We start from the raw sequence: 27,179 nt of genomic DNA on the forward strand, positions 1-27,179 counted from the left end.
CCCCCTAGCTGTATCAGAGGTCACAGCCTCACACTATCTATCTATCTATCTATCTATCTATCTATCTATCTATCTATCTGTGATCCGTTTCTTTCTATGGAAATTAGTTATCTTGCATGTACGACATACGAGAGGTAACTATCTTATCAGTCAATGTCTGGCCCTTTAAAGCTGCTTTCACACATCAGGTTTTTGCCATCAGGCTTAATCCGGCGAATTTTTAAAAAACGGATCCAACAAAAGTTGCCGCCGGATCTGTTTTTTTCTCATAGACTTGTAATAGCGCCGGATTGCCTCACGTTTCATCCATTTTTTGCCGGATCTATTGAAAATTTGCTTCCCGGAGAAAAAACGGACAGCGACGGATTCGGCGGCGTCCAGCGTTTGTAATAATGGAAGCCTATGGTGCGGGATCTGTCAAATGACTGAATCCAGTGACAGATTCCGTTTTTTTTTAAATTGAGCATGCCCTGTAGCTGCATTTTCCATTCTGGGGTCTCTCTCTCTCTCCGGATCAGCTAGTCAGATTCCTCCCTGGATCAACTAGTCGGATCCGGCAAAAAACGGATCCATCGCATCAGTTTTTCACAATTTGCGACGGATCAGTTTTTTCAAAATTCGCCGGATTAAGTCTCATGGCAAAAACCTGATAAGCAGTATAAGCAGAGATAAATGCCAAAACAGAAACGTATTACAGATAGATAGATAAGAGCTAGACAGATAAATAAGAAATATATGTCCCCCATCATTGGCCCCTTACAGTAAAAATGTCCCCATCCTGACAGGCATGTCCCCATCCTGATAGGCAAAATTTGGAACTGTGCCTCCGCCTACATGTTGGTCAGATTTATTGGCCCTTGTAGCATTCTAAATCATATAAAGACATTGCCTGTGATTGGCACATTGACGTTAGCTGCTGCTCTCTGATTGGCCAGGGGCATTTATTCAGGGATGCACACCCAGTTGAAGTAGGTGTTGGTATTGGCTGGCTACCCTCTCGCATGCGCCCGGTCGCATCCTCTGTGACAGCGATCGTTGCGCCCCTTGACAGATAGATGTGAAAAAGAAGAAGATATCTACAGGTGACAGATTCAGCTTTGCTACACTAGTAGTTACACAAACAAATATTCCTTCAATCAAATCTGTTTTCTACGTATTCACCCTATTATGTCATGGACGACCATTCTAGGCTCAGTAGGGTTTAGAGTCCATCTGTGAAGTGGACCCGTTGTTGTGAATCTATTGTATTGTTTTTAGAGGTCTAGAACCCAAAGTGTCAGGTGGATGTTGAGACTCTCTTCTTTCTCCGGCATAATAATAATTACTTTCAAGGTAAGAGTCTTTTCTTCCCCCTCCCGTGTACACCTGGGAGCAGAACTGCTTCATGTTCTCAGTGTCTCTATGGAGACATCTTTTACTGGGAAGATTAGGTGCCAAGGCAATGAGAGAAAACAGTGCCCAGATTTATAACTGAACCAGCCGAGAAGAAAGGACCCACCGGTGATCAGTTACACGACACATCCTATGTCCTACAGCCCCGGCCATTGACTGTCACCACGTCCCAAGGCAAGCTGAAACTCTGTAGATCCTGTTTCATCTCACAATGGATTGTGTTTCATGGCTTCTGCATCTTTCAAAACCAAGAGGATGACATACGCTGAGTTCCCGGTTGAGGCGTTTCGATGACTCTCTCCTAAGGAGGGGATTATTTTTTGCATTCGGTTTCAAATATGGACTCAGAAAGCCTTCAAGGACTTCCAGTAAGTGTACAAAAGGTCAAGAGATTCTCTACATACAGGGATATCTACCCACTAGGTTCTCCGTCACACACCCAAAATTATAGCTTAGCTCCAAGGAAGGTACCGGAAATTAGAGACATCAAAAATTCACCATTAAATGGGTGTTATAAACAATGGGTGGATTATCACGGAGAATAACACATAATTATGAGGCACAGGTTCCATGGCGTAGAGAAAATTATAGTAGATGGCTTTAGCTTTCATCACCAGGTGTCAGACTACACCTTCAATTAGGCTGCCGTGATACCACCACCTGCCTTCAAAAGTCTTTGAATAGATAGAAAAACATGGTAGACGTATGAAATCTAACGATGAAGGAATCAAAATGTAGCTTGGTGTTCAATATATGTAAAACAAAAAACTTTCTTTTTTACTTTTAACATGTTAAATTAATATTCTTTCCTAAAAAATATTCTAAATTAATTTCCTTTAAAAAAATGTTGTATTCAAATTTAATTATTATTATTATTTAATTTAAAAAAAAATTGTTTTTAAATATTTCATGCATTTTTTCTTCTTATTTGGTTAATATTGCATTTGGTATGTATTCCTTTAATTTGTGAATATGGTTGTTCAGAAATTCAAGCAAACATAACATTTTTGAGTCCTAGAATATCTATAAAGGATATGTCCTGACAATATATACTGTGTATATATATATACTGTATATATATATATATATATATATATATATATATATATATATATCTATATATATAATTGTCTAAGGGTTTTTCCGTCTGTCTGTCTGTCTGTCTGTCCTGGAAATCCCACGTCTCTGATTGGTCGAGGCCGCCAGGCCTCGACCAATCAGCAACGGGCACAGCGACGATGATGTCATAATGGTTGCCATGGCGACGATGATGTCATAAAGGTTGCCTCGACCAATCAGCGATGGGCACAGTCTGCCTCGAATTCTGGAATCATCATTGGCCATATACTACGGGGACATGCATATTCTAGAATACCCGATGCGTTAGAATCGGGCCACAATCTAGTATATATATATATATATGTGTGTGTATATATATTGTATGTCAAAAGTATTTGGAAAAATATATCTTCTTTATACCAAAAATGTAAAAATAATCAAATGTTTTCCTACAAACTTTCAAAACTTAATAATAAATTAAAACTGTTGAATTCCTGCAGTCATTTGCATATGAATATATGATCAGAAATAATTGTAACTTCTGACATTTAATAATAACTAAAAAATGATGAATTCCTACCAAAAATTATGTTTGAATATATGATAACTGGGAACCATTGATTTCAGCTTTTTCTACTTCATTACTTCTTATTTTGTTATTTGACCATGGTTGCAGTCATCGAAATTTTAATAACAATTGCTTGTGTGTGATACTCATTGTTTTCTTAAAGACATCTATAGATGTGGATGTTAAAGATTTCTTAGCCTCATCTTAAAGGTACCTGACTAAAAACTTGACTAAAAATCGTTTAGAATTTACAGAGTTACTCCATTCTGGAAAAGTGCGTAGCACAGAACAGGTCTCTTGGCATTGAGCTGATCGTGAGGGATCTTGATGGTTCCCAGGAGTGTGAAACACATTATATACTGCCAATTAAAATAAAGTGGAGGGAGACTTGCATTGTGTAGTGCCTCTTCATGGGACAAAATAGAGTCCAGAATTGGGGATTACCCTATATTCCATCCATATACCAGAATAAAGCATATGGGTACATGTTGTCTAAGCCGTAAAAGCTAGGCTTCTTCCTTAAAATGGAAATTTGGCTTTAAATATGATATTACGTTACTAAGATCTTACAATCAGGAGATTTTAGGACTTGAGCAAGTGAACAAATATTCTCCTGGCCTACTGTCCCTGGATCATAATGAAAATGGTATCCTGATGGACCCATTAATCTGTATGAATCTAAAACTGTTGGCTTGATCCTGTATGGGGGGAAGGTTGAGGCGTAAATGAACCAGGAAAAAACTAAACTATTCATGTTGTATTAAACTAGTAGAAGTAGAATCAAGTCCAAGCATAGAAAAAGTCGAGCAACACAGAAATAATCCCATAAGACTTAAAGAGAACCTGTTTTTAGACCCCAAACTAAGGCCATCTATGTAAAGTACAAGTAATGTTGGTGACATCTAGACCTTAGTTTTATGCGTCCACGTCTTGGTTTTATAATAATTTTTCATACAAATGAGACACGAGTTCAGGGCACTTGACCATGCACTTACAGCTATTTGGCCTCTTTCCATCCTTGCCGGCTCGCGACTGGCCTCCTGTCAATGACTGACATGTCACTCACTTCTCTATGACCTGCTACTCTGTCCGAGATTTCGGCACATGTGGAGAATGATATTCTGGTTCTTGCCATGTTATCAAGACTTTAGTGCTCATGCACTCGGGAAGAGGAGCAGGTCACAGGTCAATCACAACAAGAGGCAGTTGGTGGAACTATGAGTGGGGCTCAAGAGCTGTTACCGCGGGGCCAAAACCCTTGCACTTGCGGCTCATTTTCATAAATATTTGCCAATGGATTTCTGAAAAATTGAGGTATGGACTTATAAAACAAAGGTATGGATATCATCAACATCACATGGACTTTATATACATGACGATAGTGTGTGGTTTAAAGACTTGTTGACAGATTTGCCTTAATTTTTCTTCCATCATGGTTAAATTAAGGTAAAAAAAATACAGAAGTCCATGAATAGGGTCGGAAGGAGGACAAAAACATGGTGTTAACCATGAACAAGACATAACCTAGCAATCATGTAGGCCACCTCATGGGCTCCTGTAGATTATCCATGATGGAATAAATGTCAAGTCTTATGGGATTACCTCTGTATTGCTCGACTTTTTCTGTATTTTGGGATTAAGAAGTCTGTAGATCCAGACAGATGTCCATGCAACCTGAAAATCCTCAGCATATTGATCTGAGTTCATCTTTGGCACATGTTCATACTAGTATAACCAAGTGTTAAGAGTTAATAATTGGGCACACGGACAGGGGATTGACATAATATGTCTGAGAATTATGCTGATGCTTTTAATACATTGCGTATCGCATGTTAGGTATCAGAAATCAAGGATTTGCCAGATCTATGTCTGTAGAGGTCGTTTGGTGAAGCAGAGCCCTATGTATGACTATGCAATGGGCAAAACATTCATGTGTTTGATTAGACTTTTTTTAGAAAGTATTTTTTGTTCAATTTTTTTCTGTGTGGCTCTTTTTCAAGATCTAACTGGCTTTTGTTGGATTTACTACAAGTTATAACATTTCCATAAAACTATGCACTAGGGGTTCTATAGAATGCATAAATAATACTTCTATTCAGTATCTAAACAACAGCACCTTGACCATAATTTCCTTACTGTACACATTAAAAAACATCCTTATAAAATGGACTAAAAAAATGTTGTTCAAGTCAGCAGTCATCTTCCCCTTAGGAGATATCACACCATTTTCAAAGAGGTCTATGTAATCCTAAACATCTTTCATCATTTTCAGCTGTGGTCGATTGGTGGAAGCCCAAAATCAATGTTGACCTCTGTGCGAACACCTCTTTCCTCCCTCTTGTAATCTAAATCTAGCTTGTGTTTTTACAGATCACTTGAGGAGTGGTAAGTTAGATTATTGATGTCCCATTCTTATGTCTTCGCCTTGATGTTTTCACATCTTTATCTCAATGGGGCAAATTCTTCTTTGGCTTCTTGCCATAATGCGAAGAATGTAGACTGGTTTGGGTCCTGTTTGTTTATTGGTTTCTACTTTGTCACCCAGGTAATATTCTGGATCACTTTTCTGTTTGTGTATTTTTGTCCCACTGGGATTTACTCATTACTTCTTGTTACTTCTCACCCAGGTTGTTAACAATTATGTGGATGAAAACCAGCCCATCAAACAGAGTGGTCTGCATTTTGGGGACGGTAAAAGAAAAGTGGACTACGTTCTTGCCTATCATTACAGGCACCGTACTACTCACCACAATAGTTCCCCCACAAATCACAGACCTCCAGCTGTTATTGTTTCCAATGGGAATTCAGTGACCCCAGAAGAAAATGGGAAAACACCCCCCGAACAGCATCTTCCAGGAGAATTACAAAATCAGCAACAAAAAGGGCAAGACCACAATCAACAGAAGCCACAGAACCATGATCACCAACATTCTCAAAATGGAAACTCTTCCTGCAATCCACATGAAGTGGTTGTGGTGGAGATGAGCCACCAAGATGCCCTTGAGGAAGAGAAAAAATGTCAACGAGAGGAATTTGAACATAACCTCATTGAAGCTGGACTCGAATTGGAGAAAGACCCTGAGGTAAGTAAGGCTTTTTCATGCAGAATAACAATTCTACATGGGAAGGTTGAGGCTTCCAACATAGTGAAGTTATATGGTGTTTATATTTTTTATAAGTCTATTGAATCAGTCAAGTTTCAGGTTCAATGTGATAAAGCAGAGGTCCCCAACTCCAGTCCTCAAGGCCCACCAACATGTCATGTTTTCAGGATTTCCTTAGTCTTGCCCAGGTAATAATTGCATCACCTGTGCAATGCAAAGGAAATCCTGAAAACATGACCTGTTGGTGGGCCTTGAGGACTGGAGTTGGGGACCTCTGTGATAAAGGATCCAAATCAGTCTTGGTTCCATGTTGGTAGTGCATCCAATGAATTTGAGATACTTCATTCTTGCTCCATCTGTTTTAGTATTTGTCCCACAATATATCAACATTTTAATCAATAGATCTTAGAAGAAAAAATAAGATCCATATCTAGGTTTCTTTTGAAAGATCCAAATGTGGTGGATAACCAACCGGACATGTTGGGGTACAGAATTCCAGAGGATGGGGGATATTCAGGAGAAGTCTTGGAGGTGGTTGGATGAGGAGCGAATAAGCGTGGAGGAGAGAAGGAGGTCTTGGGAGGACCATAGATTACGTGAGGGACGATATTGAGAGATTAGTTCGGAAATGTACGGGGGAGAAAGGTTATGGATAGCTTTGTAGGTCAGTGTTAGTAGTTTAAACTAGATACGCTGGGAAATTGGGAGCCAGTGAAGGGATTTGCAAAGAGGGGAAGCTGGAGTGTAGCAAGCAGAGAGATTAATTAGTCGGGTAGCAGAGTTAAGGATGGACTGGAGCGGTGCGAGAGTGTTAGGAGGTAGGCCACAGAAGAGGATGTTGCAGTAGTAGAGGCGGGAGATGATTAGGGCATGCACAAGCATTTTGGTAGAGTGAGGGTTGAGGAAATGATGAATTCTGGAAATATTTTTGAGCTGGAGGCGACGGGAGGTGGCGAGAGCTTGGATGTGCGGTTTGAAGGACAGGGCAGAGTCCAGGGTTACTCCGAGGCAATGGATTTTTGGGACAGGGGAAAGTGTGATTTCATTTATTTTGATAGATAGATCAGGTAGGGAAGATATGCGGGATGGAGGAAAGATAATTAGTTCAGATTTGTCCACATTGAGCTTGAGGAAGCGAGAGGAGAAGAAGGAGGATGTGGCTGATAGGCATTCTGGGATTCTGGAAAGCAGAGAGGTGACATCTGGGCCAGAGAGGCAGATCTGAGCGTCATCAGCATATAGATGGTACTGGAAGCCATAGGACCTTATGAGTTGTCCCAGGCCAAGTGTAGAGATTGAGAAGAATAAGGGCCAAGGACAGAGCCTTGTGGGACACCAACAGAGAGGGGGCGAGATGAAGAGATAGTATGGGAGTAGGAAACGCTAAATGTGCGGTTGGTAGGGTATGAGGAGATCCAAGATAGGGCGAGGTCTTTGACCCCAAAGGAAGAGAGGATCTGTAGTAGGAGGCAGTGGTCAACTGTGTCGAAGGCAGAGGACAGGTCTAGAAGGAGGAGTATAGAGAATTGTCTGTTAGCTTTGGCTATAAGTAAGTCGTTAGTAATTTTGGTCAGGGCAGTCTCAGTGGAATGGTCGGGACGAAAGCCAGATTGTAGGTTGTCGAAGAGAGAGTAAGATGCAAAGTGAGAGGAAAGTTCAGCATGGACTTGCTGCTCAAGGAGTTTGGATGTAAATGGGAGCAAAGATATGGGGCGATAGCTGGACATAGCGCTTGGGTCAAGGGATGGCTTTTTGAGGATAGGTGTGATTGTGGCATGTTTGAAAGCAGTGGGGAAGGTACCAGAAGTTAGTGATAGATTGAAGAGAATGGTTAGCGATGGGATTAGTGTGGTGGTGAGTTTGGGGAGGAGGTGGGATGGGATGGGGTCAAGTGCACAAGTCGTGAGGTGTGATTTGGAGAAAAGATGAGCAAGCTCCCCTTCAGTGATTTTGGAGAGGGAAGTTATGGGGTTTGGACATTGGTCTGGTATGCAAATGAGTTGTGGTGGTTTGATGACAAAGATCTGCCTTGTTTGGTCTATCTTATTTTTGAAGTGTGTGGCAAAGTCCTCGGCAACGATTAGGGAACTCGGAGGGGGCAGTGGTGGGTGGAGGAGGGAGTTAAAAATGTTGAACAACTGTTTGGGGTTGTGTGATAAGGAAGATACGAGGGTTGTGAAGTAGGCCTGTTTAGAAGAGGTGAGAGCTGATTTGAATGCGAGTGTTGCTTGTTTGAGTGCAGTGAAATCATCTTGCGAATGTGTTTTCTTCCAACGCCGTTCTGCAATTCTGGATACTTGCCGAAGCTTTTTAGTGATGTTATTGTGCAAGGGATGTCTATTGGTTCGTCGCACTCTGCTATGCATGACAAGGGCGACCGTGTCAATAGCTGATGCAAGAGTGGCATTGTAGAAAGCAGTGGCAGTGTCTGTGTCGTGGAGTGAGGATATGGATGCCAGTGGTAGGATAGAGTCAGACAGTGTGTGGGTGTCTAGGTGTGTGAGGTTCCTGCATGGGTGCGCATGGTGCTGGACATGGGTGACAGGTGAGGAGGACATGGATGAGAAAGTGAGTAGATGGTGGTCAGATAGAGGGAGGGGGAGGTTGTAAAGTTAGATAGGGAGCAGAGACGGGTGAAGACAAGGTCTAATGTGTGTCCATCTGTGTGGGTGGCTGAGAAGGACCACTGAGTAAGTCCAAAGGATGAAGTAAGGGACAGGAGTTTGGAAGCTGCTGACTGGTGGGTGTCAATGGGGATGTTGAAATCACCCATGATGATGGTGGTAATGTCAGCATAGAGAAAGTGAAGTAGCCCGATGGAGAATTGGTCAATAAAGGCAGTGGTTGGGCCCGGAGTTCGGTATATGATGGCCATTTGGAGGTTGTAGGGGGAGTAGATGCGGACGGAGTGGACTTCAAAAGAAGGGAGGATAAGGGAGGGTAGAGGTGGGAATGGGTTAAAGGTACAGTTGGAAGAAAGGAGAAGGCCCACTCCTCCACCATGTTTATTGCCAGGGCGAGGAGAGTGGGTGAAGTGGAGGCCACCGTAACATAGTGCAGCAAGGGAGGCTGTGTCAGAGGATGTCAGCCAAGTTTCGGTGATGCCCAGAAAGAAAAGATTACGAGACGTAAAGAGGTCGTGAATCACATGAAGTTTATTGCAGATGGAGCGGGCATTCCATAGTGATCCAGAGAGAGGGTGCAAGGGGGTGGGCGTCATGGGCACGGATTTGAGGTGGGCAAGACTTCGGGTGTTTATATTGGGTTGGGAGCGATAGGGGGGGGGGTAGTAAGGGGAGGTATGAGCTGTGGGGGCCCAGGGTTGGGAGATATGTCGCCAGCAATAAGGAGAAGCAGAGAGAGACAGAGCATGTGGGAGAAGGAGAGTGGGTGGCTTGTTTTGTGTTTATGTTGAGTCCTTCTTCCCCTTTGATATGGTTTGGTTACTACAGACTACAATTTCTGGCCTCTGACTTGCAAGGATTCAGTGTCTCATGAAAAATTGTATACACTACTCTGAGTCCTATATAAGAACTATATGAGTCTTGGACCTGCTATGCTCTAACTCAAACTGCAGAATGTTATGTTATCCTGTGTGATATTTCTTCATACTGTAGAATTTCAATGTATTCTATGTGATGTATACCGCAGTCTCATTGTATCCTATATGATGTATACAGCAGAGTTTAAGTGTAGCCAATGGGATGTATATACAGCAGTCTCAGTGTCTCCTTTTTGATGTATATACAGCATCGGTGTGATTTCTATAATTACAGCTTTGGCTCTCATTATACCTATAATGAGGGCTCTGGGTGTCACTACTGTGGGGAGGATGAAGAGCAGGAGCTTGATGTCTCTACTTGGGGGGTTGGAGGGGCTCTGGATTTGGCTTGCGATCTCTATCAGAGCTGAATGGGGCTCTCATGGAAAGAAATGTTGGGGACCACTACGGTAGAGTGATCCTCATCTCTATAATATATCAGTGTGTCCTGTAATCTCTGAAAATGTGTTGCGTTGTCCTCCTGATACTGTTCCACAAGAATCCAAGTTTATTAATAGATATTTTTAGGAGGCAAAAAGCTTAATAAATCTCCAAAGTGCATCCTCTAAGTTTCCCAAATTCTGCAAATACTTCTCAAAATCAGTCATAGAAAGGACTAGGGGAAATGTACAGGTGTGAGGAGAGACCTAACAACTTCACACCTGATGACTGTCTCTCAAACACATCCTGCTGAGCTGTAAATATGTTACGTGTTCTGCGCAGTCTTCTCCGTCCTCCGGGAGTGCTTGCATCATTGTGCAGCCTGTTGAGTCCCAGCTGCGCAGGCGGCCACCACCGCTGATTGATTCACTTAATCACATGGCTGCGCTGTTATTTCCACAACAAACATCATACCTCACTGTACATAGATGTTATGTGTCCTGGATGTCCTTCATTATGAATGACTATTCGTTCTATTTGTGCAACTGGAAGGATATCTGCTAAGTGACTGGAGGAAGCCAACAAGCATTGTTACCTTGGCCGGGTGAAGCAATGCCTAGCTATGTCTCTACTGAAAGTGTCCCTAAATAAATATGTGGCCTCTCTAAGGGTATCCTATCAACTTCCAAGCTGGGGAAAACTATGGCCATCAAGACATTTTTTCTTTTGGCCGTACTGAGTGGTTTGTTCCATGCAAGGAACCCTACATATGCCCTACCTAAAGGACATATGTTCAGGGGTTGTCCTATGACTCAACCATTTTAATGGAAATTCTATAAGAATGTCACAATGGTCAAATGTCTATTTCTAAATTTTAGTTGGGTAAAAGTACCAATGAAAGATGGGTGATGGACATTATCTCCATCACCCTTCTTTCTGAAGGATCTGAAGGACATATGGTTCTTTCCTCAGTCATGTATTGTCCGAAGTAGTACAGTGCTACTGAGAGTAAGTCTATGTATTTCTTTATCCTTTAGGGCCAAAGGGTTCACGCTTTTCCAAACCCCTTGGTCACTGAGCTACTTAATCTGTACAGCTAATGAGCCTGCTCTTATTTCGATCAATCCTTGGAGAAGACAGTGACTGAAGTCTAATTAATCCAACATTTGACTATCTACCATTTCTGTTACTTAGAAGAAAGTCTGGTTTCTTTATTTAAGGGAGGTTTAGCTTTGCCCTCCTGGGAGTTTTACATCAAAGGATATAAATATTTAAATTCCCAGTGGATCATTGCATGACCTCCTTACGCTTGCTTGGTAGTGGCCTCTCATCCAGCCAAATCAGTTCTCATGCTTTTCTCTGATGAGAGGGAAACATCCCGAACTGGGTTACCCTCAACTTGAGGCCCACAAACACTATGCGGGCTTTCTGCATGGTATGTAACAGATAAACACCTTGTTTTAGTCACGTTTGTAATATTGTTAGATACATTTTTTTCAAGTATGCCAGAGTTGATTGAATCTTTTGGGCTATGAAGTCGCCAGCTGCTCCAAATTTTGCCAGGAATTCAATTTCAGCTAATTGATTTGGCACAAAATGTAAAGTACAGAAAAGTCTCCAGTTGACTTGAAAAGATGTGCATGTGGGACTGAGTTGCAGTGGCACTATAATCATTTTGATGAAACAAGTAGCAGCTTCCAGTGATGTGTCCATTCCTGGCCCTGCCTCATTGCCACAGTGACTCTCCTTCCTGACAGGCACAGTGACTCTCCTGAATTTTAGGCACAGTGACTCTCTTTCTTGACAGACACAGTGACTTTCCTGCCTCACAGACACAGTGACTCTCCTGCCTCACACATGGAATATTAACAAATAGTACACTCCAATAGTTGTGATGCAAAAGGGGGTTTGTTTAATATACATACAGTAATCACAGATGTTTCGGTCTGCGATGGACCTTCATCAGTGTGCTAGAAAAGTAGCGAAAATGGTATGACCCCAGTGGAGATTAATAAGTAAGTTTGCATCAAAATTTTAGTGAGTAGAATGAGGACTATATATCTACTATATAAAGCTGAATGTGTGTGTGTGTGTGTGTATGTCTGGGATTGGCATCTGCACCGTCGCAGCTACAGCCACAAAATTTTGCACAGTCACACGTCTGGACCCCGAGAGCGTCATAGGCTATATTGTGAGGCGAAATTTTTACCCCGCGCGTTCCAATTCACCAAACAATTTTGCCCCTATCTACATAATGGGGAAAAAGTGAAATGAAAAGTGTTGGAGGCGTCGCAGCTACAGCCACAAAATTTTGCACAGTCACACGTCTGGATCCCGAGAGCGTCATAGGCTACGTTGTGAGGTGAAATTTTAACCCCGCGCGTTCCAATTCACCAAACAATTTTGCCCCTATCTACATAATGGGGAAAAAAGTGAAAGGAAAAGTGTTGGAAGCGTCGCAGCTACAGCAACAAAATTTTGCACAGTCACACGTCTGGACCCTGAGAGCGTCATAGGCTACGTTGTGAGGTGAAATTTTAACCCCGCGCTTTCCAATTCACCAAACAATTTTGCCCCTATCTACATAATGGGAAAAAAAGTGAAAGGAAAAGTGTTGGAGGCGTCGCAGCTACAGAAACAAAATTTTGCACAGTCACACGTCTGGACCCTGAGAGCGTCATAGGCTTCGTTGTGAGGTGAAATTTTAACCCCGCGCTTTCCAATTCACCAAACAATTTTGCCCCTATCTACATAATGGGGAAAAAGTGAAATGAAAAGTGTTGGAGGCGTCGCAGCTACAGCCACAAAATTTTGCACAGTCACACGTCTGGACCCTGAGAGCATCATAGGCTATGTTGTGAGGTGAAATTTTAACTCCGCGCTTTCCAATTCACCAAACTATTTTTCCCCTATCTACATAATGGGGAAAAGTGAAAGGAAAAGTGTTGGAGGCAAATTGACAGCTGCCAGATGTGAACAAGGGGGACTTAAAGAGTGAGAGCGATGGCGCCAAAGAGTATATACCGATCAGTTGCTAAGGTGGGGCCCCGACATGGGATACTCACCACACACGGGGATATGAACACACACACAAAATGCGCCACACACTACCACGTGGTTGAACACATATACCACCCTCAGCACACATTTCACCACCCATACACCAACCTCGCCACATAAAAGTCGAAACACAAAAGTCGCCGCTCAAAACTCTCCACGCGCAAAACTCGCCACATGCAAAAACTAGGCTCACGCAAAACTCGCCACAATTGCAAAACTCACCTCATGGAAAACTCGCCACACGCAAAACTTGCACACGCGGAAAAATTGCCACATGCACAAAATTTCTAACACATGCAAAAGTTGCCTCACACAAAACTTGCACATACTCAAAAGGCACCAGACATAAAACTCACCACGCGCAAAACTCGCCATGCACAAAACTTGCTGCACACAACTTGCTACACTAACCTGTCACATGCAACTCGACACACAAAAAGTTGCTACACGCATGTTGCCACACAAAACTCATCTCACAAAAGTCGCTACATGCATGTCGCCACACACAACTCAACACACACAACTTGACAAACGAAACTCGCCCTAAAACACACACAAGTCTGGTATTAGCCTTCAAAAATAAAAATCTGATTAATAAGCAGACAAACTACAAAAGCAACAAATGTACCATATAGGAAATACAGCAGCTGTCAGTCACATGACCTGTCTATTATGTGTATGTGTGAGCTAATATATACTGCCAGGGGGGAGGGCTTCCTGTTGGCTGGGGATTTATCAGGCTGCCAATTTATCTTACAAATACTGAGGTAAAAATACTGAGCAAATAACGTGTTAACGAGGTCTAATACAGGAGATCACACAGGTATATACTATATACAGGGGAGATGACACACAGATATATACTATATACAGGAGAGATGACACACAGGTATATACTATATAGAGGAGGAGATGACATACAGGTACATACTATATACAACAGGAGATGACATACAGGTATATACTATATACAGGAGGAGATGACACACAGGTATATATTATATACAGGAGCAGATGACCTACAGGTATATACTATATACAGGAGGAGATGACATACAGGTATATGCTATATATAGAAGATGACATGCAGGTATATACTATATAAAGGAGGAGATGACACACAGATATATACTATATACAGGGGAGATGACACATAGGTATATACTATATACAGGAGGAGATGACATACAGGTATATACTATATATAGAAGGAGATGACATTCAGGTATATACAATATATAGGGGAGATGACACACAGCAGGTATATACTATATACAGGGGAGATGACATTCAGGTATATACTATATATAGGGGAGATGACACACAGCAGGTATATGCTATATACAGAAGATGACATACAGATGTATACTATATATAAGGGAGATGACAAACATGTATATACTGAAGTGATGAGGTGAAAATGAGAGGTGTGAGGTGAAAATGAAAGGTGTGAGTGCAAAATGAGAGGAGTGAGGAAAAATAGTGGAGTGATCAGAAAATGACAAATGTGAGGTTGAAATGACAAGTGTTAGGGGGGAATGAGGGGAGTGAGGGAGAAAATGAAAGATGTGATTGGGAAAATGAGAGGCGTGATGGGAAAATAAGACAAGTGAGGTGCTATAACTAACCAGAGATATTTACTATGCCCAGGCAATGCCGGGCTCTTCAGCTAGTCTACTATATAAAGCTGAATGTGTGTGTGTGTATGTGTGTGTGTATGTCCGGGATTGGCATCTGCACCGTCGCAGCTACAGCCACAAAATTTTGCACAGTCACACGTCTGGACCCCGAGAGCGTCATAGGCTATGTTGTGAGGTGAAATTTTAACCCCGCGCATTCCAATTCACCAAACAATTTTGCCCCTATCTACATAATGGGGAAAAAAGTGAAAGGAATAGTGTTGGAAGTGTCGCAGCTACAGCAACAAAATTTTGCACAGTCACACGTCTAGACCCTGAGAGCGTCATAGGCTACGTTGTGAGGTGAAATTTTAACCCCGCGCGTTCCAATTCACCAAACAATTTTGCCCCTATCTACATAATGGGGAAAAAAGTGAAAGGAAAAGTGTTGGAAGCGTCGCAGCTACAGCAACAAAATTTTGCACAGTCACACGTCTGGACCCTGAGAGCGTCATAGGCTACGTTGTGAGGTGAAATTTTAACCCCGCGCATTCCAATTCACCAAACAATTTTGCCCCTATCTACATAATGGGGAAAAAAGTGAAATGAAAAGTGTTGGAGGCGTCGCAGCTACAGCCACAAAATTTTGCACAGTCACATGTCTGGACCCTGAGAGTGTCATAGACTATGTTGTGAGGTGAAATTTTAACTCCGCGCTTTCCAATTCACCAAACTATATTTCCCCTATCTACACAATGGGGAAAAATGAAAGGAAAAGTGTTGGAGGCAAATTGACAGCTGCCAGATGTGAACAAGGGGGACTTAAAGAATGAGAGCGATGGCGCCAAAGAGTATATACCGTACAATTGCTAAGATGGTGCCACGACATGGGATACTCACCACACACGAGGATATGAACACACACACAAAATGCGCCAAACACTACCACGTGCTTGAACACATATACCACGCTCAGCACACATTTCACCACACATACACCAACCTCGCCACATAAAAGTCGAAAGACAAAAGTCGCCGCTCAAAACTCGCCACGCGCAAAACTCGCCACATGCAAAAACTAGGCTCACGCAAAACTCGCCACAAGTGCAAAACTCACCTCATGGAAAACTCGCCACACGCAAAACTTGCACACGCGGAAAAATTGCCACATGCACAAAAGTTGCAACACATGCAAAAGTTGCCTCACACAAAACTTGCACATACTCAAAAGGCACCACACATAAAACTCGCCACGCGCAAAACTCACCATGCGCAAAACTTGCTGCACACAACTTGCTACACTAACCTGTCACATGCAACTCGACTCACAAAAAGTTGCTACACGCATGTTGCCACACAAAACTCATCTCACAAAAGTCACTACATGTATGTCGCCACACGCAACTCAACACACACAACTTGACAAACGAAACTCGCGCTAAAACACACACAGGTCTGGTATTATCCTTCAAAAATAAAAATCTGATTAATAAGCAGACAAACTACAAGAGCAACAAATGTACCATATAGGAAATACGGCAGCTGTCAGTCACATGACCTGTCTATTATGTGTATGTGTGAGCTAATATATACTGCCAGGGGGAGGGCTTCCTGTTGGCTGGGGATTTATCAGGCTGCCAATTTAGCTTACAAATACTGAGGTAAGAATACTGAGCAAATAATGTGTGAATGAGGTCTAATACAGGAGGAGATGACACACAGGTATATACTATATACAGGGGAGATGACACACAGATATATACTATATAAAGGAGAAATGACACACAGGTATATACTATATAGAGGAGGAGATGACATACAGGTACATACTATATACAGGAGGAGATGACTGTTGGGAATTCTGTGGCAGAGCTCCCTCATGTGGTCACAAGTGGTACTTCGGCTGATTCTCTCTGGGAGCTTCCGTTTGTGGAGGAAAGTGGTACTGCTGCTTCTGAGTTTCCTCCCTCAGGTGATCTTGTGAGCTCGTTAGGTGCTTCTCTACTTAACTCCACCTAATGCTTTGATCCATGCTTCCTGTCAATGTTCCAGTGTTGGACTTGCTTTTACCTGGATCATTCCTGTGGCCTGCTGCTCTGCATAGCTAAGTTCTTCTTTGCTTTTTGTTTGCTATTTTTTCTGTCCAGCTTGTCTAATTTGTTGCTGGAAGCTCTGGGACGCAAAGGGTGTACCTCCGTGCCGTTAGTTCGGTACGGAGGGTCTTTTTGCCCCCTTTGCGTGGTTTTCTTTAGGGTTTTGTGTAGACCGCAAAGTTACCTTTTCTATCCTCGCTCTGTTAAGAAAGTCGGGCCTCACTTTGCTGAATCTATTTCATCTCTACGTTTGTCTTTTCATCTTAACTCACAGTCATTATATGTGGGGGGCTGCCTTTTCCTTTGGGGTATTTCTCTGAGGCAAGGTAGGCTTATTTTCTATCTTCAGGCTAGTTAGTTTCTCAGGCTGTGCCGAGTTGCATAGGCAGAGTTAGGCGCAATCCACGGCTGCCTCTAGTGTTGTTTGGAGAGGATTAGGGATTGCGGTCTGCAGAGTTCCCACGTCTCAGAGCTCGTTCTATGATTTTGGGTTATTGTCAGATCACTGTGTGTGTTCTGACCACTATGTCCATTGTGGTACTGAATTGCCTTTCATGACAGTACAGGAAGCCCAAAGTACTAATGATTCTCAATAGAGGGAAAAAAGAAGTTCTGAGACCATTTTTTTTTCTTTGCACAGTGTTTTGCCTTTTTTTTTCCCCTAGACATTTGGGTGGTTCAGTACACAGGTGTAGCGATGGACATTAGAAGTCTGTCTTCATTTGTGCATCAGCTCTCGGCAAGAGTACAAAAGATTCAAGACACTATTGATCAGAAATCTATGTTAGAACCAAGAATTCCTATTCCTGATTTGTTTTTTGGAGATAGAACTAAGTTTCTGAGTTTCAAAAATAATTGTAAACTATTTCTGGCCTTGAAACCTCGCTCCTCTGGTGATCCAGTTCAACAGGTTTTGATTATTATTTCTTTTTTGCGCGGCGACCCTCAGGACTGGGCATTTTCTCTTGCGCCAGGAGATCCTGCATTAAGTAATATCGATGCGTTTTTCCTGGCGCTCGGATTGCTGTACGATGAACCTAATTCAGTGGATCAGGCAGAGAAAAATTTGCTGGCTCTTTGTCAGGGTCAGGATGAGATAGAGGTATATTGTCAGAAATTTAGAAAATGGTCCGTGCTCACTCAATGGAATGAATCTGCGCTGGCAGCTATGTTCAGAAAGGGTCTCTCTGAAGCCCTTAAGGATGTCATGGTGGGATTTCCTATGCCTGCTGGTTTGAATGAGTCTATGTCTTTGGCCATTCAGATCGGTCGACGCTTGCGTGAGCGTAAATCTGTGCACCATTTGGCGGTATTACCTGAGCTTAAACCTGAGCCTATGCAGTGCGATAGGACTTTGACCAGAGTTGAACGGCAAGAACACAGACGTCTGAATGGGCTGTGTTTCTACTGTGGTGATTCCACTCATGCTATCTCTGATTGTCCTAAGCGCACTAAGCGGTTCGCTAGGTCTGCCACCATTGGTACGGTACAGTCAAAATTTCTTCTGTCCGTTGCCTTGATCTGTTCTTTGTCATCGTATTCTGTCATGGCATTTGTGGATTCAGGCGCTGCCCTGAATTTGATGGACTTGGAGTATGCTAAGCGTTGTGGGTTTCTCTTAGAGCCCTTGCAGTGTCCTATTCCATTGAGAGGAATTGATGCCACGCCTTTGGCCAAGAATAAGCCTCAATACTGGACCCAGCTGACCATGTGCATGGCTCCTGCACTTCAGGAGGTTATTCGCTTTCTGGTGTTGCATAATCTGCATGATGTGGTCGTGTTGGGGTTGCCATGGCTACAAGCCCATAATCCAGTATTAGATTGGAAATCCATGTCGGTGTCCAGCTGGGGTTGTCAGGGGGTACATGGTGATGTTCCATTTCTGTCGATTTCGTCATCCACCCCTTCTGAGGTTCCAGAGTTCTTGTCTGATTACCGGGATGTATTTGATGAGCCCAAGTCCGATACCCTACCTCCGCATAGGGATTGTGATTGTGCTATCAATTTGATTCCTGGTAGTAAATTCCCAAAAGGTCGACTGCTATGCGCAGTTATGTGAAGGAATCCCTGGAGAAGGGGCATATTCGCCCGTCATCGTCACCATTAGGAGCAGGGTTCTTTTTTGTAGCCAAGAAGGATGGTTCGCTGAGACCTTGTATAGATTACCGCCTTCTAAATAAGATCACGGTTAAATTTCAGTACCCCTTGCCATTGTTATCTGATTTGTTTGCTCGGATTAAGGGGGCTAGTTGGTTCACCAAGATAGATCTTCGTGGTGCGTATAATCTGGTGCGAATCAGGCGAGGAGATGAATGGAAAACTGCATTTAATACGCCCGAGGGTCATTTTGAGTATCTAGTGATGCCATTCGGACTTGCCAATGCTCCATCAGTGTTTCAGTCCTTTATGCATGACATCTTCCGAGAGTACCTGGATAAATTCCTGATTGTGTACTTGGATGACATTTTGATCTTCTCGGACGATTGGGAGTCTCATGTGAAGCAGGTCAGAACGGTTTTTCAGGTCCTGCGTGCTAATTCTTTGTTTGTGAAGGGATCAAAGTGTCTCTTTGGTGTGCAGAAGGTTTCATTTTTGGGGTTCATCTTTTCCCCTTCTACTATCGAGATGGATCCTGTTAAGGTCCAAGCCATCCATGATTGGACTCAGCCGACATCTCTGAAAAGTCTGCAAAAGTTCCTGGGCTTTGCTAATTTTTATCGTCGCTTCATCTGCAATTTTTCTAGTATTGCCAAACCATTGACCGATTTGACCAAGAAGGGTGCTGATTTGGTCAATTGGTCTTCTGCTGCTGTGGAAGCCTTTCAAGAGTTGAAGCGTCGTTTTTCTTCTGCCCCTTTGTTGTGTCAACCAGATGTTTCTCTTCCATTCCAGGTCGAGGTTGATGCTTCTGAGATTGGAGCAGGGGCTGTTTTGTCGCAGAGAGGTTCTGATTGCTCAGTGATGAAACCATGCGCTTTTTTTTCCAGGAAGTTTTCGCCTGCTGAGCGAAATTATGATGTGGGCAACCGAGAGTTGCTGGCCATGAAGTGGGCATTCGAGGAGTGGCGTCATTGGCTTGAAGGAGCTAAGCATCGCGTGGTGGTATTGACTGATCATAAGAACTTGACTTATCTCGAGTCTGCTAAGCGGTTGAATCCTAGACAGGCTCGTTGGTCGCTGTTTTTTGCCCGTTTTGACTTTGTGATCTCGTACCTTCCGGGCTCTAAAAATGTGAAGGCGGATGCTCTGTCTAGGAGTTTTGTGCCCGACTCTCCGGGTTTGTCTGAGCCGGCGGGTATCCTCAAGGAAGGAGTAATTGTGTCTGCCATCTCCCCTGATTTGCGGCGGGTGCTGCAAAAATTTCAGGCTAATAAACCTGATTGTTGTCCAGCGGAGAGACTGTTTGTCCCTGATAGGTGGACCAATAAAGTTATCTCTGAGGTTCATTGTTCGGTGTTGGCTGGTCATCCTGGAATCTTTGGTACCAGAGAGTTAGTGGCTAGATCCTTTTGGTGGCCGTCTCTGTCGCGGGATGTGCGTGCTTTTGTGCAGTCCTGTGGGATTTGTGCTCGGGCTAAGCCCTGCTGTTCTCGTGCCAGTGGGTTGCTTTTGCCCTTGCCGGTCCCGAAGAGGCCTTGGACACATATCTCTATGGATTTTATTTCAGATCTTCCCGTTTCTCAAAAAATGTCAGTCATTTGGGTGGTCTGTGATCGCTTTTCTAAGATGGTCCATCTGGTACCCTTGTCTAAATTGCCTTCCTCCTCTGATTTGGTGCCATTGTTCTTCCAGCATGTGGTTCGTTTACATGGCATTCCAGAGAATATCGTTTCTGACAGAGGTTCCCAGTTTGTTTCAAGGTTTTGGCGAGCCTTTTGTGGTAGGATGGGCATTGACTTGTCTTTTTCCTCGGCTTTCCATCCTCAGACTAATGGCCAGACCGAACGAACCAATCAGACCTTGGAAACATATCTGAGATGCTTTGTTTCTGCCGATCAGAATGACTGGTTGTCCTTTTTGCCTTTGGTTGAGTTCGCCCTTAATAATCGGGCCAGCTCGGCTACCTTGGTTTCGCCATTTTTCTGCAATTCTGGGTTCCATCCTCGTTTCTCTTCAGGACAGGTTGAGTCTTCGGACTGTCCTGGTGTGGATACTGTGGTGGACAGGTTGCAGCAGATTTGGACTCATGTAGTGGACAATTTGACCTTGTCCCAGGAGAAGGCTCAACGTTTCGCTAATCGCAGACGCCGTGTGGGTCCCCGACTTCGTGTTGGGGATCTGGTTTGGTTATCTTCTCGTCATATTCCTATGAAGGTTTCCTCTCCTAAGTTTAAACCTCGTTTCATTGGTCCGTATAGGATTTCTGAGGTTCTTAATCCTGTGTCTTTTCGTCTGACCCTTCCAGATTCTTTTTCCATACATAACGTATTCCATAGGTCATTGTTGCGGAGATACGTGGCACCTATGGTTCCATCTGTTGACCCTCCTGCCCAAGTTTTGGTGGAGGGGGAATTGGAGTATATTGTGGAGAAGATTTTGTATTCTCGTGTTTCTAGACGGAAACTCCAGTATCTGGTTAAATGGAAGGGTTATGCTCAGGAAGATAATTCCTGGGTTTTTGCCTCTGATGTCCATGCTCCCGATCTTGTTCGTGCCTTTCATGTGGCTCATCCTGGTCGGCCTGGGGGCTCTGGTGAGGGTTCAGTGACCCCTCCTCAAGGGGGGGGTACTGTTGTGAATTCTGTGGCAGAGCTCCCTCATGTGGTCACAAGTGGTACTTCGGCTGATTCTCTCTGGGAGCTTCCGTTTGTGGAGGAAAGTGGTACTGCTGCTTCTGAGTTTCCTCCATCAGGTGATCTTGTGAGCTCGTTAGGTGCTTCTCTACTTAACTCCACCTAATGCTTTGATCCATGCTTCCTGTCAATGTTCCAGTGTTGGACTTGCTTTTCCTGGATCATTCCTGTGGCCTGCTGCTCTGCATAGCTAAGTTCTTCTTTGCTTTTTGTTTGCTATTTTTTCTGTCCAGCTTGTCTAATTTGTTGCTGGAAGCTCTGGGACACAAAGGGTGTACCTCCGTGCCGTTAGTTCGGTACGGAGGGTCTTTTTGCCCCCTTTGCGTGGTTTTCTTTAGGGTTTTGTGTAGACCGCAAAGTTACCTTTTCTATCCTCGCTCTGTTAAGAAAGTCGGGCCTCACTTTGCTGAATCTATTTCATCTCTACGTTTGTCTTTTCATCTTAACTCACAGTCATTATATGTGGTGGGCTGCCTTTTCCTTTGGGGTATTTCTCTGAGGCAAGGTAGGCTTATTTTCTATCTTCAGGCTAGTTAGTTTCTCAGGCTGTGCCGAGTTGCATAGGCAGAGTTAGGCGCAATCCACGGCTGCCTCTAGTGTTGTTTGGAGAGGATTAGGGATTGCGGTCTGCAGAGTTCCCACGTCTCAGAGCTCGTTCTATGATTTTGGGTTATTGTCAGATCACTGTGTGTGTTCTGACCACTATGTCCATTGTGGTACTGAATTGCCTTTCATGACAGATGACATACAGGTATTTACTATATACAGGAGTAGATGACACACAGGTATATACTCTATACATGAGCAGATGACCTACAGGTATATACTATATACAGGAGGAGACAACATACAGGTATATACTATATACAGGGGAGATGACACACAGGTATATACTATATACAGGGGAGATGACACGCAGCAGGTATATACTATATACAGGGGAGATGACATACAGGTATATACTATATACAGGAGATGACATACAGGTGTATACTATATATAAGGGAGATGACAAACATGTATATACTGAGGTGAAAATAAGAGGTGTGAGGTGAAAATGAAAAGGTGTGAGTGCAAAATGAGAGGAGTGAGGGAAAATAGTGTAGTGATCGGAAAATTACAGATGTGAGGTCGAAATGACAAGTGTTAGGGGGGAATGAGAGGAGTGAGGGAGAAAATGATAGGTGTGAGGGAGAAAATGAGAGATGTGAGGGGGAAAATGAAAGATGTGATTGGGAAAATGAGAGGCGTGATGGGAAAATAAGAGAAGTGAGGTGCTATAACTAACCACAGATATTTACTATGCCCAGGCAACGCCGGGCTCTTCAGCTAGTCTACTCTATAAAGCTGAATGTGTGTGTGTGTGTGTGTATGTCCGGGATTGGCATCTGCACCGTCGCAGCTACAGCCACAAAATTTTGCACAGTCACATGTCTGGACCCCGAGAGCGTCATAGGCTATGTTGTGAGGCGAAATTTTAACCCCGCGTGTTCCAATTCACCAAACAATTTTGCCCCTATCTACATAATGGGGAAAAAAGTGAAAGGAAAATTGTTGGAAGCGTCGCAGCTACAGCAACAAAATTTTGCACAGTCACACGTCTGGACCCCGAGAGCATCATAGGCTATGTTGTGAGGCAAAATTTTAACCCCGCGCGTTCAAATTCACCAAACAATTTTGCCCCTATCTACATAATGGGGAAAAAAGTGAAAGGAAAAGTGTTGGAGGCGTCGCAGCTACAGAAACAAAATTTTGCACAGTCACACGTCTGGACCCTGAGAGCGTCATAGGCTACGTTGTGAGGTGAAATTTTAACCCCGCGCTTTCCAATTCACCAAACAATTTTGCCCCTATATACATAATGGGGAAAAAGTGAAATGAAAAGTGTTGGAGGCGTCGCAGCTACAGCCACAAAATTTTGCACAGTCACACGTCTGGACCCTGAGAGCGTCATAGGCTATGTTGGGAGGTGAAATTTTAACCCTGCGCTTTCCAATTCACCAAACTATTTTTCCCCTATCTACATAATGGGGAAAAGTGAAAGGAAAAGTGTTGGAGGCAAATTGACAGCTGCCAGATGTGAACAAGGGGGACTTAAAGAATGAGAGCGATGGCGCAAAAGAGTATATACCATACAGTTGCTAAGGTGGGGTCCTGACATGGGATACTCACCACACACGGGGATATGAACACACACACAAAATGCGCCACACACTACCACGTGCTTGAAAACATATTACCCTCAGCACACATTTCACCACAAATACACCAACCTCGCCACATAAAAGTCGAAACACAAAAGTCGCCGCTCAAAACTCACCACGCGCAAAACTCGCCACATGCAAAAACTAGGCTCACGCAAAACTCGCCACAAGTGCAAAACTCACGTCATGGAAAACTCGCCACACGTAAAACTTGCACACGCGGAAAAATTGCCACATGCACAAAATTTGCAACACATGCAAAAGTTGCCTCACACAAAACTTGCACATACTCAAAAGGCACCACGCGCAAAGCTCGCCACGCGCAAAACTCGCCATGCGCAAAACTTGCTGCACACAACTTGCTACACTAACCTGTCACATGCAACTCGACACACAAAAAGTTGCTACACGCATGTTGCCACACAAAACTCCTCTCACAAAAGTCGCTACATGCATGTCGCCACACACAACTCAACACACACAACTTGACAAACGAAACTCGCCTTAAAACACACACAAGTCTGGTATTATCCTTTAAAAATAAAAATCTGATTAATAAGCAGACAAACTACAAGAGCAACAAATGTACCATATAGGAAATACGGCAGCTGTCAGTCACATGACCTGTCTATTATGTGTATGTGTGAGCTAATATATACTGCCAGGGGGAGGGCTTCCTGTTGGCTGGGGATTTATCAGGCTGCCAATTTAGCTTACAAATACTGAGGTAAAAATACTGAGCAAATAACGTGTGAACGAGGTCTAATACAGGAGATCACACAGGTATATACTATATACAGGGGAGATGACACACAGATATATACTATATACAGGAGAGATGACACACAGGTATATACTATATAGAGGAGGAGATGACATACAGGTACATACTATATACAGGAGGAGATGACATACAGGTATATACTATATACAGGAGGAGATGACACACAGGTATATACTATATACAGGAGCAGATTACCTACAGGTATATACTATATACAGGAGGAGATGACATACAGGTATATGCTATATATAGAAGATGACATACAGGTATATACTATATGCAGGAGGAGATGACACACAGATATATACTATATACAGGGGAGATGACACACAGGTATATACTATATACAGGAGGAGATGACATACAGGTATATACTATATATAGAAGGAGATGACATTCAGGTATATACTATATATAGGGGAGATGACACACAGCAGGTATATACTATATACAGGGGAGATGACATACAGGTATATACTATATACAGGAGATGACATACAGATGTATACTATATATAAGGGAGATGACAAACATGTATATACTGAGGTGATGAGGTGAAAATGAGAGGTGTGAGGTGAAAATGAAAAGGTGTGAGTGCAAAATGAGAGGAGTGAGGAAAAATAGTGGAGTGATCAGAAAATGACAGATGTGAGGTTGAAATGACAAGTGTTAGGGGGGAATGAGAGGAGTGAGGGAGAAAATGAGAGGTGTGAGGGAGAAAATGAGAGATGTGTGGGGGAAAATTAAAGATGTAATTGGGAAAATGAGAGGCGTGATGGGAAAATAAGAGAAGTGAGGTGCTATAACTAACCACAGATATTTACTATGCCCAGGCAACGCCGGGCTCTTCAGCTAGTATATGTATAAATATGTATACATATAACAGCCAGTGTTAGGTGGCAGGTAAATCCAGTGAGCGGAAGAGAAGGAGACACGTGCACTACACGGTATCCACCGCAAGTAGAGTAGATACCACTTGAGTAAGATGTGACAAGTGTATTAGGAGAAATTCACATCTCGATTAATTTGGTGTATTCTTCAACTGATTTGCAACCCCACCAGACAAGTACCTCAGTCATGGGCTGACATTCAATTCTGTCATAACTTAGGCAATAGTGGTAAGCGAATATACTCGTTACTCGAGATTTCTCGAGCACGCTCGGGTATCCTCCGAGTATTTTTTAGTGCTCGGAGATTTAGTTTTTTTTGCCGCAGCTGAATGATTTACAGCTACTAGCCAGCTTGATTACATGTGGGTATTCCCTAGCAACCAGGCAACCCCCACATGTACTTATGCTGGCTAACAGCTGTAAATCATTCAGCTGAGGCGATGAAAACTAAATAAAAAATACTCAGGGGACCCCCGAGCGTGCTCGGGAAATCTCGAGTAATGAGTATATTCCCTCATCACTATTAGGCAACTGTAAATTATGATAAGTTGTTGTCATTGTGATTGGTTGTGACCTCTGCTCATTTCTCAAAATGTTAGAGGAGGTATCCGAGACTGGTGTAAAAATGGTAAAACTTGAAAAATTATGAATAGGCAAAGGACATTTTAACCAATTTTATACCAAAAGTCTGGCAAAAACTGAAAACAGGTGATAGGTGGAAACAGGTGATAAGAGAAGGTGAATATTACTTCTCCAGTTAATTCTAACGCCCTAGAGGAAGAGCTGATCCGTGATCACTCTGAGCCAGCGCCGGCTAGAACAAACAGGTTAACAACTACTTGCCTGTTAGTTCTTAAGCCCATAGATAAAAAATAAAAAATGTTCACTGTCACAGCCCCTTCAATATATGTTCTTGATGAGAGGAACAAGGATGGTAACGTTAGGTGTGATCTCTAGGCTTAGGCTTCTGATTGCAAATATAAGAAATTCATTGTGGGTTTGAGAGAGAGACTCAAGACCTCCTGGTCTGCAAAAATTGGACATAATGAGCTAAACTGTTAAGGTTGATGAAGTTATAGTTGTAAACCACAATGCAGTGCCAGATCTGCCACACATCGGACAGCAATGGCACTCAATGAACCTTGCAAACCCATGATGGGGATTGATGGTTATATCACCGAGAGGTCTGAGAAACAGAGTTAAACGTAGGTCCAAATGGGACGATCTAAGGATATATCCATGATAAGGTACTTTCCATGGAGGCCTCATAGATAGCGCATCTAGGTCTTCAAGCATTAGGAGACCTAGTCTTCTTATACCTTTGAGTGTGAGCTGTATAAATCAGTAAGTTCTCCTTTAGCTTTTCTAAGCCACTAGAATTTTATCATTTAAAGGGGGTTCACAAGAATAACTTTTTGTTGTAAAAATGTATCTCCATGAAACCTCAAGCAACTTTGTAATTTACACCCCGTCAAAATTGTTCTCCTCTGTTGGCATTGTCTCCTGTTACCTTTGTTCCTGTTCCTGCTGCAGATCATGTATCGTACATTGCCCCACGTGACCTGTTTCTGCTTGAGTAATCCCACACCCCAAGATGTCTCTATTCTAAAGGATGGGCACACCTTTTTACTTAAATGCAAATATTTTAGGGCTGATTTATTTTATTATTTTTTGCATCTGGGCTTTATATA

At 43.0% G+C, this 27,179-nt stretch overlaps 1 protein-coding gene across 2 annotated transcripts in view; it reads left to right on the plus strand.

Moving 5' to 3' along the window:
- The window catches only part of ANO2 (anoctamin 2), a 257,292-nt gene that overhangs the window by 13,333 nt on the left and 216,780 nt on the right, over nt 1-27,179 (plus strand). Inside the window, exons 1-2 of one of the 2 annotated variants that reach the window (XM_069763410.1) lie at nt 1,476-1,760; nt 5,647-6,102. In XM_069763410.1, the coding sequence (XP_069619511.1) occupies nt 1,731-1,760; nt 5,647-6,102 (486 nt within the window). In that variant the 5' untranslated portion in view covers nt 1,476-1,730. Of the gene's footprint in view, nt 1-1,475; nt 1,761-5,646; nt 6,103-27,179 lie in introns of those variants that run through there. The other variant, XM_069763409.1, reaches the window with a different exon arrangement.

The sequence above is a fragment of the Ranitomeya imitator genome, chromosome 4, assembly GCF_032444005.1.
Source record: "Ranitomeya imitator isolate aRanImi1 chromosome 4, aRanImi1.pri, whole genome shotgun sequence".
NCBI lineage: Eukaryota > Metazoa > Chordata > Amphibia > Anura > Dendrobatidae > Ranitomeya > Ranitomeya imitator.